We start from the raw sequence: 14539 nt of genomic DNA, 5'->3' as shown, positions 1-14539 counted from the left end.
AATAGAAGAAAGGCTCATGACTTAGATTAAAATTCATGGTGAACCAATATTGGTTATTAGATTTGTTTATGTCTTTGCTATCCTCAGTGAAAGTCAGGGAAGAATGCAGGGCTTGTTGAGTGGATTGAACAGTGTACTGAGAAATGAATGTGAATTGAGAGTAAATGAAAGAAAGATAAAGGTAATGAGGAGTAGCAGAAATGAGATTAGTAATAAAATCAACATCGGAATCGGGAACTACAAAATATACCAAGTGAATGAATACTGTAATCTTGGAGCAAAATGAGAAATGACAATCAAAGCAAGGATGACATAAAAAGACTATCATAAGCAAAGAGAACATTCCTGATCAAGACTAGTTGTATGACATTGCCTTAATTTAAGAAAGAAATTTCTGAGAATGTACATTTCAACACACTATTGAATGGAAGGGAATTATCGACTATGAGAAAACCGTGCCCTTAATTTGAGGAAGAAATTTCTGAGAATGTACATTTTGAACACAACATTGTATGGAAGGGAATTACCGACTGTGAGAAAACTGTGAAAGAAGAGAATCAAAGCATTTGAGATCTGGTGTAATAGAAGGATGTCTGCAGAATGTACAAGAAGAGGAACACGTGGAACCCCTCAACAAGAAGAAGAGAGAGAATGATAGGACGTATGTTAATGCATCAGGAAATAATTTCCATGTCGTTACATGGACCTGTGGAGAGTAAAGGGAAGACAGAGATTGTAATATAGCCAGCAAGTAACTCAGGATGTAGCATGTCCTTGCAGCTCAGAGATGATGAAGTTGACACAGGAGAAGAAGTTGTGATGGACTGCATCAAACTTGTCGGAGAAATTATGACTGATGGAAAAAAATGTTTTGGTAAGACAACTCATTACTGTTGTTTATTCTTGTCAAAGCTAGCTAGTTGTATGATTTTAATGATTGATTTTGTTGATACTGGGGTCTAGTTCTGACAATAGAATGATGGCTGGTAATAATTGTAGAGAGTCATTTATATGTTCATATAACGGTGCAGAATTCCAGGTCTGGAGCCCATTTCAATATATTTCATGTTATGATGTGGTAAAACTACCGACATTTTGGCTTTGGCTACCATTGTAGGATACGTTCATCAGGATAGGCTATGTGCAGTGGTAGTCAAAATCATGTTATCAGATTATGACAGGGTCACACGTCCAGAAGAGTTTTATTGAAATTTGTACCTGTGGATTTGTTGATGTTGCAGAACACTTGATTTATGTGGATTTCCACTGCATTTCTTGTTTCATTGATGAACTTAGGTAGTTGAGAAAAGGAAATTGTAGACATTTCTTCATGGCAGGTTTCATAAATGCAACCTGTATTGTCACTAAATATTATCTTCCTGGTTCCTGTAACTTGTCAGTAGATTCTGTTATCATTAGGCTGCTAGCTGTGTAGTTAGTCAAAATTTATATTCTGTTGATACTAAGAAGGTTCGGGTGGAATGCAAATATTAAGAGCAAAAGTAGCCAGTCAGTGTGTAGTTGACGCATGGAGAGCTGGATAGGCAAAAGAGCTGACTGAAAACGCTCGCCCACGCGCGCGCGCCCCCCTCCCCACACACACACACACACACACACCTATAAAGCATTCGTGTTGTGTATCAGCAATGCTTTAATTGTTGCACAACCATTTATGTGAGTATAACCAAGATCTTGAGATGTGGTTGTTGTAATGTTGCATTATCTATAATATGATGGTTTGGGTTGGCAGTTCTTCAGTTTCTACGTTGGTGTTCTGGAAGCCACCATGTGCTTTGTTGTGGAAGGTACACGTTGTTTTTGTTGTTGTCATGGCCACTGCCCCTGAAGACTGGGCAAATGCAGCTTTCCATGCTATCTTTTTCTCTACAAGTGTCTTATCTTGCATAACTACTGCAACATACATTCATTTTAACGTATTTCCAGTATTCAGGCCTTGGCCCACCATTACAATTTTCACCCTCTGCAACCTCCTACCCCACACCCCATCCCTCCATTACTAAATAGATGATTTCTTGGTCTGCATCTACATCCGTACTTTGCAAACCCCTGTGAAGTGCATGACAGAGGGTACATTCTATTGTATCAGTTATTAGGATGTCTTCGCATTCCATTCGCGTATGGAATGTGGGAAGAATGATTGTTTCAGTGCCTCTTTGTGTGCCATAGTTAATCTAATCCTGTCTTCACAATCCATATGTGAGGGATACGTAAGGGGTTGTGGTATATTCCTAGAGTCTTCATTTAAAACTGGTTTTTGAAACTTTGTATGTAGGTTTTCTTTGGATAGTTTACATCTGTCTCCAAGAGTCTGCCAATTCAGTTTCTTCAGAATCTTTGTGACACTCTTTCACGGGTCAGACGAACATATGACCATTTGTGCTGCCCTTTTCTGTATATGTTCAATACCTCTGTTAGTACTATTTGGTACAGGATCCACACATTTGAGCAGTATTGTAGAATAGGTCACATGATTGATTTTTAAGCAATTTCCTTTGTAAACTGATTGCACTTCCCCAGTATTAACCAATAAACTGAAGTCTACCTCCTGCTTTACCCACTACTGAGCTAGTGTGATCACTCCATTTCATATCTTTCAATATGAGTCCTATCTTTTCAACACCCACATTACATAGACTCATTTCTCACCTCTGCCCCCCCCCCCTTTTTTTAACTGTTCATAAAATTCACCGGTTTTATCCATATAACATAGTAGTCTGTTCCATTGCTCACTTTTATGACGTATTTGGCTTCTACATCCCTATACTTCAATCTTTGAACATACTGTAATCAACTGAAAAAAGCTCCTGTCAGAGCACAGAAATGGCAAAAATGCCCCTTTTAAAAAGACTCCTAGGAAAAAAAATAGGGGAACCAGCTGCCTCAATTCTCATTCTGCCTTCCTCGACAAAAATTTTGCCATGGGAATACATTCACACTCTTTTAACACAGAATATTCTAAGTCCTTTTAAGCAGTCACTTTAAAGTAAAACCTTGCTACTCAGCATCTCCCTCTCACTATGTATGTCCTGTTTTTCTCACATTGTCTCTTTCTCCTGTCATTGTCTAGTACTGTTACTCTCTTCATTCTTTTCTCTTGCTTTTCATTATCACACCCTCCTTTGCTGCCAGTTTCACTTTCCCTCTGCCCCACTGCCATTGTCATTGGCCCATTTGTTTTCTGTCCCATTGCATCTCTCTCTCTCTCTCTCTCTCTCTCTCTCTCTCTCTCTCTCTCTCTCTCTCTCTCTCTTTCAGTCTACTGTCTTTCTCTTCAACCACCATCGTCTTCCTGTCTTTATCTTCAACCTCCATTGTCTTCTTTGCACACATGTACTTGGGGATGCTTTGCTTGGAGGTTGACCCCTAGACTGGGAAATTTTATATGTGGGTATAGAGGGTGGGAAAAGTGGGTAAATTTTTTCATGTTAAATTTCATTGGTGTGAGGTCTCTGGACCCCACAAGCCTACCTATGGTCTTCACTGCCTACTTTCTCTTTTGCTCCCACTACTTTGTCCCATCCATCTCTCTTTTTATTTTACAGCCATTGCTTCTAACTGACCATCACTATCTCCTCTCTCTTTGCCTTCCACTGCACTTGTCTTCATAACCTCCCCCCCCCCCCCCTCCCTCTTCCTCTTTCATCGCCACTTCGTATCTCCCATCAGCATTATCTTTTCTCTCCCAATGACACTGTCAACACTCTCTTCCACTGTCACTTTACTCTGCTACTCTCTTGTAGTACATAAAAGTGTGAATATGCTCATATGCCAAAATTTCTGGTGGAGAGTGGGAGGAGGATTAAGGCAGAGTCCAAACAGGAGCATGTTCATCTTTTTTGTGCTCTGTCAGGAGCATTTTTCAGCTGGTTCCCTTCTTTTCCCTGTTGCGGCACGGTGTGCTGCTTATATAAAACGGATTCTATGGATAAGTTTGACAGTTTCTTTATATACTTTGACACATATAATGGAAAAGTCAGGATGGAATGTTACAAAGCTCACTTTCTGACAGTCTTTTTGTTGTGCCTCTGGGTGACTCAGCATCTCCGCTATATGGTGAGTGGCAACTATCCTTTTCATAATAATCACACATACAAAAAACAGATAAATGTGCACAATATAATGTTAATGCAGGATAGTCTCCTATAAAATGCAAGTTCACTTTACACTACTTTACATGAAAATGAAAACATTTTTAGGTTACCCCTACAATATACAAAAAGATGCGGAGTTTGATTTACAAGTACAAAGAATTTCATGTGACAAAATAGCTAGTTGTAAGGGGCTTAGCTGCCAGGTGGCAGCATTGAATAATTTCTGGGCAAGACAGCTTGTATTGGTGACCAAAAACAACTGTGTGACAACTTCAGAAAAATTGCAATGGCTACAGAAATCTTCCCATGTGTTAACTATGTCAGTTAAATCTAAATTTATGCCTCAGACCGGATATTATTTGCGTAAGTATGGTAACTTTGAACCTCTGGATGTCAGGTAATAGATTGTGACATTGAAAAAGTTTCGACATTCTGTAAGAACATAACTTTAAGAAAAGTTGGTAAAAATTTCGATTATTTGTCACAAATAAAAATTATAGAAGTGGCTATCCCCACAATTGTTACTTTTGGCACCTAAAAGCTATTTTCCAGGCTTTTCTGAGGAACTGCCCATGAAGAAATAATTCTTTTATAAGCTTTCTAAGGTCCATCATAGACCATGCCTAATGCAGAAGAACCAGCCAATTTGCTCAATTTGCCCAGGCTGGAGAAGGTGTGTAATGTTTAAAATTTGGTACTGTATTGAATAGCTACAGTATGCCCATTCTTGCGTTAGGTATATAAATGATCGCTAGGCTAAGGGCAGTGTTGTGCATGGACCAGTGTAAGATTTATTTGTTTAGAGCTTCTTGGGTATTACATTGTGTTTGTGTTTTTGGATCAACATATAGTCGTTAAAGTCACATATCTCTGAAAAACTATCTTTGTACAGCTATGAATTCTCACTCTAGTTGTGTGGACTATATGTTTTATATTGAGATATCTGATGATGCTCTAGGAAGCCAAAAGCTGGTTTGTAATGAACTATTAAATAAATGTTATTGTGGAACATCAGTACTGTATATTCAGGCTTTTAATATCGTATTTTTTATCAATTTATTCTCATACTACCACTGTTTCCATTTTGTACTCACCACACTAGAAGCCCAGTTCTTCCTGCCACTGCACTTCATTAATTCCAACTCACTTAACTAGTACATTCCCTTCTTAAATTCTTGAGCCTACTTACTTGATTAAGGGATCCCAACATTCTGCGCTCTGACCCCTATTATGCTGGTCTTGTTGTTCCTGATGACAACATACTGCTGAGTAGTCTCTGACTGGAGATCCAACTGGGAGGCTAATTTATCTTCGGAATACCTTACCCAATCATCATTTAACCATAAAGTAGAGCTGCAGTACCATTATAGCCGGATCGTGTTGGCAAATGTTACAGGACCAGATTAGTCAGTCATCCAGCCTGTTGCCTCTGCAACTACTGCAATGGCCGTTGCTCCTCTTCATGGAACTACATCTTAAGCCGTGTTCTCCACTGATACCCCTTCGTTGCGGTTGCACATACAGCAAGCCATTGAATCACACAAGCTACCCCACCCCACTTCACGAAGTCCATGGTTCACGGCCCATTTAACATTATGAAATATTATTGTATTCCAATGCTAATATTAAGTATAAAACGAAATATAAACATTAATTTTAAGAATATCTGTGAAGATAATCTTTAATGGAGCAGTAGCAGTTACCCAACAGAAAGTTTTTTTAATTCAATATTGAATTCCAACAATTTTGATATGCTCTTGCAGATTATTGAATAGACATTTACCAGTGTATCTGACCCCTTTCTGACCCAACGTTAATCCATTGATGTCCTTATAGACAATGCTTTTGGTTCCATCGTTATGTCTGTCATTTGCAGTATTTTTTGAAGAAAGTGATAGATTGACATCTTCCTTTATTCGAAAAGTATCGTCACCGTTAGTTGAGTTTGCTCAAAAATAATTGTGTAACTCATTAGTGAATGGAAATGCACAAAATGACCTCATTTGTATATCACTGATGACAGTAACCTCACTTAATGCAAATGTAACCTAGGTAAGGCACTTCGTTAATTCTTATGTGTGTATTTACCAGTTGAGATTGAGATATTTGTAGTCCCAAAAGTTTGATACTTTCTGCAGCTTGTGTTTTATTGTTCGAATAGATTATTTTATAGCTTGTGGAGTTCTCGAAGTACTGAGTTGTATGGCTGGAGTGTTGTCAAAAAATAATGAGGATCCATTTGATTTACACAATCTGTTGATATTTTCAAATACTGCATTAGCTGTGTTTTCAGTAAGATGACCAGCCCTAATTTTTATTCTAATGAGTGCACTGAATGTAAAAGGAGGAGACTTTGCATCTTCTGACAGAGCAAGTGGATACAGAGGAGTGAGAATAGAAACCTACGGTACACCATGTTGATGTATGTACATATTCTTAACTATATGTTTCCAGAGACATTGTCATGTCTCAAGTGTCTATGACAAATGAAAATTTGTACAAAGTCTGGTATTTGCAGTTGGGTATTGTGCTCTCCAGGCAGATGTACTAAGCACCACGCCACTCCTGCACAGTGGCTTTGCACAACTGTATGGACTACTCTAGCACACTTGGTATTACCCCTTGAAGGCTCTCCAGTTGTATTGGAGTAGCACCTCAGCATCAAATGAAGTGAGGAGTCATGCCTGATAGCCAGCCATAGGTGCTTTAATCAAATGAAACTACATAGTTCCAGAGACCTTTTCAAGTTTCAGATGTCTATGATGTACTGAAGTGATGAATGAAAATTCTTGTTTGAAGCATGAAAATATCTCTGGAACAGTATCACTGATCAGCCAAAACATTATGACCACCAACCTATTCTCAATATAAACCTGTCTAGGTGATAGCAGCGTCACCTGGTGAGGAATGACTGGTAGTTAGACACATGCACGGTGCATGTGGTATCAGTGCACATGCCGTCTGTGTGTACAATGGGATAGGCGAATGATCTATCTGAGTTTGAATGAGGAGAGTCTTCAACACTGGGCCAAAGCAAGGTGAAGCTATTTCTAGATGTCGGCTATTTCTAGATGTCGTGTGGTTTGGCGGCCACCTACTCGTTAACAGATGTCGGATGTTGTTGGCTGGGCAGACTGGTAAAACAGGGCAGGCAATGAACTGTAGGGTCACTAAATGGGCCCTCGCAGCTGGTGACTCGAGCACATGACAATGTTAACACAGTGACATTGGCAGCTGCGACTGAAATGGGCATGTGACTATCATCACTGGACTTTGGTGCAGTGGGGCAGAGCATTGCTTTGCCTGATGAATCCTGATACCTTCTTAGGCCTGTCACTGGGAGGGTTCAAATCTTGTCATCTTCCAGAGGAACAGTTCCTTGACATCTGGAGACAAGTTGGCGGAGGCTCTATTACGCTCTGGGAAACAGTCACATTGGTATCCATGGATCCAGTGGAGCTCATGCAAGACACCGTGATGGCGAAGGAGTATTGTACACTGGCCACAGACCATTTAAACCCCTTCATGACGATCATATTTCTCAATGGCAGTGGCATTTGTCAACAAGATAATGCGCCATATCACAAGGCCAGGAGTATGATGGACTGGTTTGAGCAACACAGTTGTGAGTTCCAGTTGATGTGCTGGCCTATCAGAGCTCATCACCCTCCTCCCTGGAATTGACAGGAATTAGGTGACTTGTGTGTGTAGATGTGGAGCCATCTCCCTCCAGCGACATACGAAAGCCTCATTGCTTACATGCCATGATGCGTTGCCACTGTTATCCATGCCAAAGGTGGACGTACCAGCTATTAGGTCATAATGTTCTGGTTGATCAGTGTAGTTTCATTTGATTAAAGCTGGGTTTCAGGCAGGCACCTCTGTTCATTCAACACTGAGGTGCTATTCCAATGCAATTGGAAAGCCTCTGCATTGCTTTTTGAGTTTAGGGGGAATATTGAGTGGGCTAAAGTGCAAATGGCAATTTGGATTGAGGAGGGAGATATGCTATGGTAGTCTCTGCATTTGTGCAAAGCCACTATGCCAAAAAATCTACTTGGTGAGCTGGAGACCTGGGTTCAAATCCCAGCCGAGTTACAAACTTTCATTTGTCACTGCACTTACTTTTCGATGTCATATGGATACTGCTAGAGCAGTGCAAGACAATCTCAGAAGGGCCAGTTCAGCCACTGTGTCCTATCAGACTGTAAGTAACAGGTCACGAGAAGGGACGTAAGAACTCAGACATCCTGTTTTGTGTACCCCACTTGACACGACAATATCTTGTAACTAGCCTTCGGTTCTGCCTTTCCTGTGTCAACTAGTAACTTTGTCACTGACAAAACTTGTTATTCACAAGTGGGTACATATATCTGCTCATGCAAGGTAATGGCTGTATTCGAGTGTGGAGACCAGTGGTGAGTGGTACCTGTGAAATGTTGCCCAGGAAATTGACAGATTTCAAAGGTTCAATGATGTTATGGGGAGGCTTCCCTATTGGCAACCATATGGATCTTGTTGTTGTCCATGGTTGCCTTACTGCCAGGCAGTACATTGAACAGATCATATTGGACCATATAGTGGCTGCTATGTATGGAGGCGGCCCTGAATTCCTTCGAATGCCACCAAGTGAGGTGGCACAGTGGTTAGCACCCTGGACTCACATTCGGGAGGACAATGTTTCAAACACATGTCCAGCCACCATAATTTAGGTTTTCCATGTTTTCCCTAAGTTGCTTCAGGCAAATGCCACGATGGTTCCTTCAAAAAGGCATGGCCAACTTCCTTCCCCATCCTTTCCTAATTCGATGGGATTGATGACCTTGCTATTTTGTCTCCTCCCCCAAATCAACCAACCAACCAACCTTCTAAACTTATGGCCTATGTGGCAGGCATCAGAAAGGGATTTCTTGCATTGAAGTAATGAAATGGCCAGCGTGCAGTCATTTGTTTTCTGAATTTGCGTGGTGTGAAACCAATTGAAATTCATCGACAGTTGAAGGAGACATGTAGTGATGGAGTTATGGATGTGTTGAAAGTGCGTTCGTGGGTGCGACAGTTTAATGAAGGCAGAACATTGTGTGACAACAAACCGAAACCACCTCAGGCTCGCACAAGCCGGTCTGACGACCTGATCGAGAAAGTGGAGAGAATTGTTTTGGGGGATCGCCGAATTACTGTTGAACAGATCGCCTCCAGAATTGGCATTTCTGTGGGTTCTGTGCACACAATCCTGCATGACGACCTGAAAATGTGAAGAGTGTCATCCAAGTGGATGCCACGAATGCTGACGGACGACCACATGGCTGCCCATGTTTCATGATGCCAAGCAATGTTGACGTGAAACGACAGTATGAATGGGACTTTATTTTCGTCAGTTGTGACAATGGATGAGACGTGGATGCCATTTCTCAATCCAGAAACAAAGCGCCAGTCAGCTCAATGGAAGCACACAGATTCACCGCCACCAAAAAAATTTCGGGTAACCGCCAGTACTGAAAAAAATTATGGTGTCCATGTTCTGGAACAGCGAGGGCGTAATCCTTACCCATTGCATTCCAAAGGGCACTACGGTAACAGGTGCATCCTACGAAAATGTTTTGAAGAACAAATTCCTTCCTGCACTGCAACAAAAATGTCTGGGAAGGGCTGCGCGTGTGCTGTTTCACCAAGGCAACGCACCCGCACATCGAGCTAACGTTACGCAACAGTTTCTTCATGATAACAACTTTGAAGTGATTCTTCATGCTCCCTACTCACCTGACCTGGCTCCTAGTGACTTTTGGCTTTTTCCAACAATGAAAGACACTCTCCCTGGCCGCACATTCACCAGCCGTGCCGCTGTTGCCTCAGTGATTTTCCAGTGGTCAAAACAGACTCCAAAAAAAAAGCCTTCGCCGCTGCCATGGAATCATGGCGTCAACATTGTGAAAAATGTGTACGTCTGCAGGGCAATTACGTCGAGAAGTAATGCCAGTTTCATCGATTTCGGGTGAGTAGTTAATTAGAAAAAAAATCGGAGGCCTTAGAACTTGAATGCACCTCGTAATTCCAATCATGCATATGTGAGACATGCTTGGCAGACGTGTTTGTGGTTGTCCAGTTCCACCACAGACTCTCGAACAACTCTCCGTAGACTTCTGCAGAGCGTGCCATGTCCAGATGAGGAATGAATAATTGTTTCCACTTTGTTTTTGACACCTGTTGGACATTTCTGTCCTTTTATGTAAATGATTGAGGATGTTATGATGTTTAGGTATGTATTTAATTTGTGAAAGATAAAGATTTTTTTTTAACATATCCAGCCCTCAATTATTGCTCAGCAGAGTATGGCAGATACCCAAAATCATGTTTCCCTAATTCTTTTTAGCAGTGTATCTTAAAATGTTCTGCTCGACATCATTTTATTATTTAACTACTGTTCACAGTGATATTACTGATTTCATCCACAGTTACACATTCTGAGCTCTTCCTTATCAACTATAGTAGGAGGCCCTTGTCGCTGTTTTATTAGCTCTGATTTGCACTATTTTATTCGCAACCACAGACTGCTCTTTGTCCACTTTGTTTGCCAACATACTCTTTCTCCTCGCTTGTTTCCAAGGCACAGTGATTATTTAACAGTGTCCACAGTACTTTTACCAAGTTACTCCACAGGTTCCTGACTGAGAGCATTATTGACAGGACTACAAATTGAAACCAATTTCTCAGCTGTGTGGCAATTCCCACACTTCTTTTCATTCTCACAGGTCTGTTTGCCTAAACAGTCAATATTTTGACAAATAAAGAATAGTCATATGGCAAAATTTGCTAGGAGTCCCATAAGGTGGATGTTCAATCTCCTGCTGCAAGTTTGTTAATTGGATACCACTTCAGTGACTTACTTGCATCTAACCTACCCCAATAATCCTACTGGGGAAAACAGACCTATAGTGTTAACATGGAATCTGAACCACATGTTGTTCATGGCATATCTTGGAGAGGTGAAGGCTAGGATAAAGGCAAACTGAAAATTTTTATGTCTTGACTGGGGCTCCATTTCCTGGCATGCACTGTACCATTAGACCAGCAAGCTTGACTTACTGCCAAATGAAAATTATTGGTATGGATATCATCTTCATGCAATCTCTTTGTAGCAGTCTCTCTTCTTTCAAAGTCATAAGCAGAAATAAAATTAGATGTTGCCATAATTAATTTTGTACATTGGTAGATTTTTGTGGCTGGAGCCTATATAAAATTCTTCTGTGTTGTAAACAGTGTCATGTTGTAAAATTTTATGTGAGACCATGTACAACCCAGAAGAATTTTATTGAAAATATTTTGCGACCAGTGAGCTATGGCCACTAAACCAAACTCTGTCCGAAAAGGCCTTGGAAGGCACAATGGTATTGACTGACCACCGTGTCATACTCAGCCTGATGTCACTGACTGAATGAGGACGTGAAGGGGCATGTGATCAGTACATCACTCTTCCGGCCATTGTCAGTTTTCGTGACTGGAACCACTGCTTCTCAGTCAAGTATATCCTCAATTTGCCTCACAAGTGCTGAGTGCACCCCACGCACCAACAGAGCTCAGCAGAGCGGATGGTTACCCATCCAAGTGTTGGCCAAGCCCAACAGTGCTTAACTTTGGTGGACTGACAAGGACCAATGTTACCACTGCGGCAAGGCTGTTGGCAAGCTATGACCACTACAGTGTAAAATTATAGTTATTTGCTAAAATAGTGCTATTTGGCACGTGTTGCTTTTGCAGTGTGTATTTTTCTAATTAACAATTATTCCTGTAAAGACAGTTTGAACACTTCTATATCTGAATTTATATTGTTCAATTACAGATTCTTTTGAGTTAATTTAATTAACTGTAGCTGAACTTCTCTCTTCGTAAAGTTTTACTGTCCTTGTGATATTGCAGTTCTCTCTGCTAGCACTTTCACGGATTTGGTGTGACACACGCATGAATCAGCTTTAACACATTCTGTGGCGCCTTCACCAGTTTAAACATTGAACACGTGTGGTCAGCTTTATAGCAGAGAATCCATTACAGGTATCTGCACGTATAGTAGCTTGTCCCATTGATTTCATAAGCATTTGAACAAATCAAATGAAAATAACAGTTTTGTAAGATATTTCAGAACAATTGTTCAGTAATTTGGACCCTTGAATGAGAGAGATGTCAGCATGTTAGTATCAACTGTATTGATTGATTGTGAATACAACATGGCTGATAAGATTGAAATGTAAAGTGAATACTGTGTGCTTTGAAATATAGCTGTGAATGTCGCAGTTAGGTTATTTCAGCATATTTGCACCATGTTGTGAACAACAGTCATGTGCTAAGAAAATGACACTCTCTCTCACAAATTAGCTGTAACTCTTACACCAGCACTAAACAAACAACTATTTGGCATTAGTGTCTGTCAGATTAATTATGTATTAAATGTGAGGGCTGTAGTTACTTGTGCGCTAGAGCAGTCATTCCCATACTATTTAGTGGATCTGAACTAGTAATCTCTCTCCCTGACAAACTGTTGCCAGAGACAGTGAAATTAGACATGAAATACTGTTCAATATAAATGTTGCTTCATCTCATAATATTTCGTGCAAAATATCAGTAACTTCTTAGCTCTCTGAGCAACAAATTTTTTGGAAGTGGAAAAGGGAACAAAAATAAGCTAACAGCTAAGTTGTATTGTTTGTTTTATGGGCATAGCAGAAAAAAATGTGAAGGAAGGCACCAGTTAGCATAAAAGTATTGCAGTAACAGTATCAGTTTTTGGGATAAGTGATGATATTTCCATTTCGATGGAAAGTTCTTGGACAGTGAGTAATGGATGTACCCATCGCACTGAAATGATATGATATTTGCAGGAAGTTATTAATTTTGTAAGAATACTTAGAGAAGAAATAGCAGATGATTTTACACATTTAATGCAATTTACAGTGAGCCATGCAAAATAGCCGAACAGTGTTACTACAGCACCACAATGTAAATCTAATTTGCTGCAAAATAAGTATGGCAGTGGAAAGACCATAATGGAATATTGATGATGGAAGGAGTGAAGGTAAAACTCACTGTATAGTTGAAGTGATGTAGAATACCAAAAACATTACAAATCTCTCAGGCAAGTTCTTCTTCAGACTTTACACACACACACACACACACACACACAACTTGCAGGGCTATAATGCTCCAGCTGTTCACATTGTACCAAGACTGCAGCTTGATCTGCTCTTAGTTCTGATGGGGGACTCATCTGAAAGCTTTGCAGTGTTTCAGTCTTGTTATGATTATATGCTTATCGAACACTCAGCATTTTAACTGTGGTGAGTTTTTACCTTCACTCTTTCCATTATTCGTTAAATTATAAAAGACACAGTTATTGCAGACACTTGAGTCTACCCTTCTCTGCCTGTGATCCTGCGTTTCCTTTACATGTCATCAGCAAGTCCTGTAGTGTTTTTTGGTGGTATTTAGGGATTCCATTAGTAAAAAGTCTTTCGTTTGACTCCATCAGTTGTTCTCCACAAGCAGAATTGACTGTCTTTCGTAAAAAGCAAATTACTGTCATTTACTTTCCTTCATCAGTAACTGTTGTTTGGCAGTAGTGTTAAAGACGACAGTCCTTCTCATCTGCTGTTTTTTATTTAATTTCGATAATTTTATTACTTCTTTTCACAAAGTACAGCACCTTGTTGCAAAATCCTCTGTTGTTAAATAGTCACAGGTTTAAGAATTTTTGTAGATGTTTTGCCATGTTGACCACACAAGTAATGATAATGATTCTACTGTTCAGCAAATACTCACTGGAAAACAACTAAATGATGTGCTCCAGTTTCAGTGCCACTTCTTGAAGATAATAGTAACTACTCTTTATGCTGAATTAATCCTTCTATCAGTTCATTAAGCACATCAAAATTGAATAGTATCTGTAATTTTTTAATCCAACAGGTGGAAAATAGGTAAGAGCGGTACAGTTTTTTGACATGATTACAATAAAAAGATTGCATTTGTTAGAAATGTAAATTGACATTCCTCTGGCAATATATAAAAACAAAGATGATGTGACTTACCAAATGAAAGCGCTGGCGGGTTGATAGACACACAAATAAACACAAACATACACACAAAATTCAAGCTTTCGCAACCAACGGTTGCTTCTTCAGGAAAGAGGGAAGGAGAGGGAAAGACGAAAGGATGTGGGTTTTAAGGGAGAGGGTAAGGAGTCATTCCAATCCCGGGAGCGGAAAGACTTACCTTAGGGAGAAAAAAGGATAGGTATATACTAACGCGCGCACGCGCGCACACACACACACACACACACACACACACACACACACACATCTATCCATACATATACAGACACAAGCAGACATATTTAAAGGCAAAGAGTTTGGGCAGAGATGTCAGTCGAGGCGGAAGTGCAG

At 40.2% G+C, this 14539-nt stretch overlaps 1 protein-coding gene across 5 annotated transcripts in view; it reads left to right on the top strand.

Annotated features, from left to right (window-relative positions):
- LOC126334659 (uncharacterized protein CG7065-like) overlaps nt 1–14539 on the top strand; it is a 73986-nt gene that overhangs the window by 14659 nt on the left and 44788 nt on the right. Inside the window, exon 1 of one of the 5 annotated variants that reach the window (XM_049997116.1) lies at nt 4552–4785. The exons of the other annotated variants lie outside the window; for them this stretch is intronic. Within the exon in view, the coding sequence (XP_049853073.1) occupies nt 4732–4785 (54 nt within the window). The 5' untranslated portion in view covers nt 4552–4731. Of the gene's footprint in view, nt 1–4551; nt 4786–14539 lie in introns of those variants that run through there. 5 annotated transcript variants of the gene reach the window in all.

Source organism: Schistocerca gregaria, chromosome 2, assembly GCF_023897955.1.
Source record: "Schistocerca gregaria isolate iqSchGreg1 chromosome 2, iqSchGreg1.2, whole genome shotgun sequence".
Lineage (NCBI taxonomy): Eukaryota > Metazoa > Arthropoda > Insecta > Orthoptera > Acrididae > Schistocerca > Schistocerca gregaria.
This window is presented reverse-complemented; position numbering and strand designations above follow the sequence as displayed.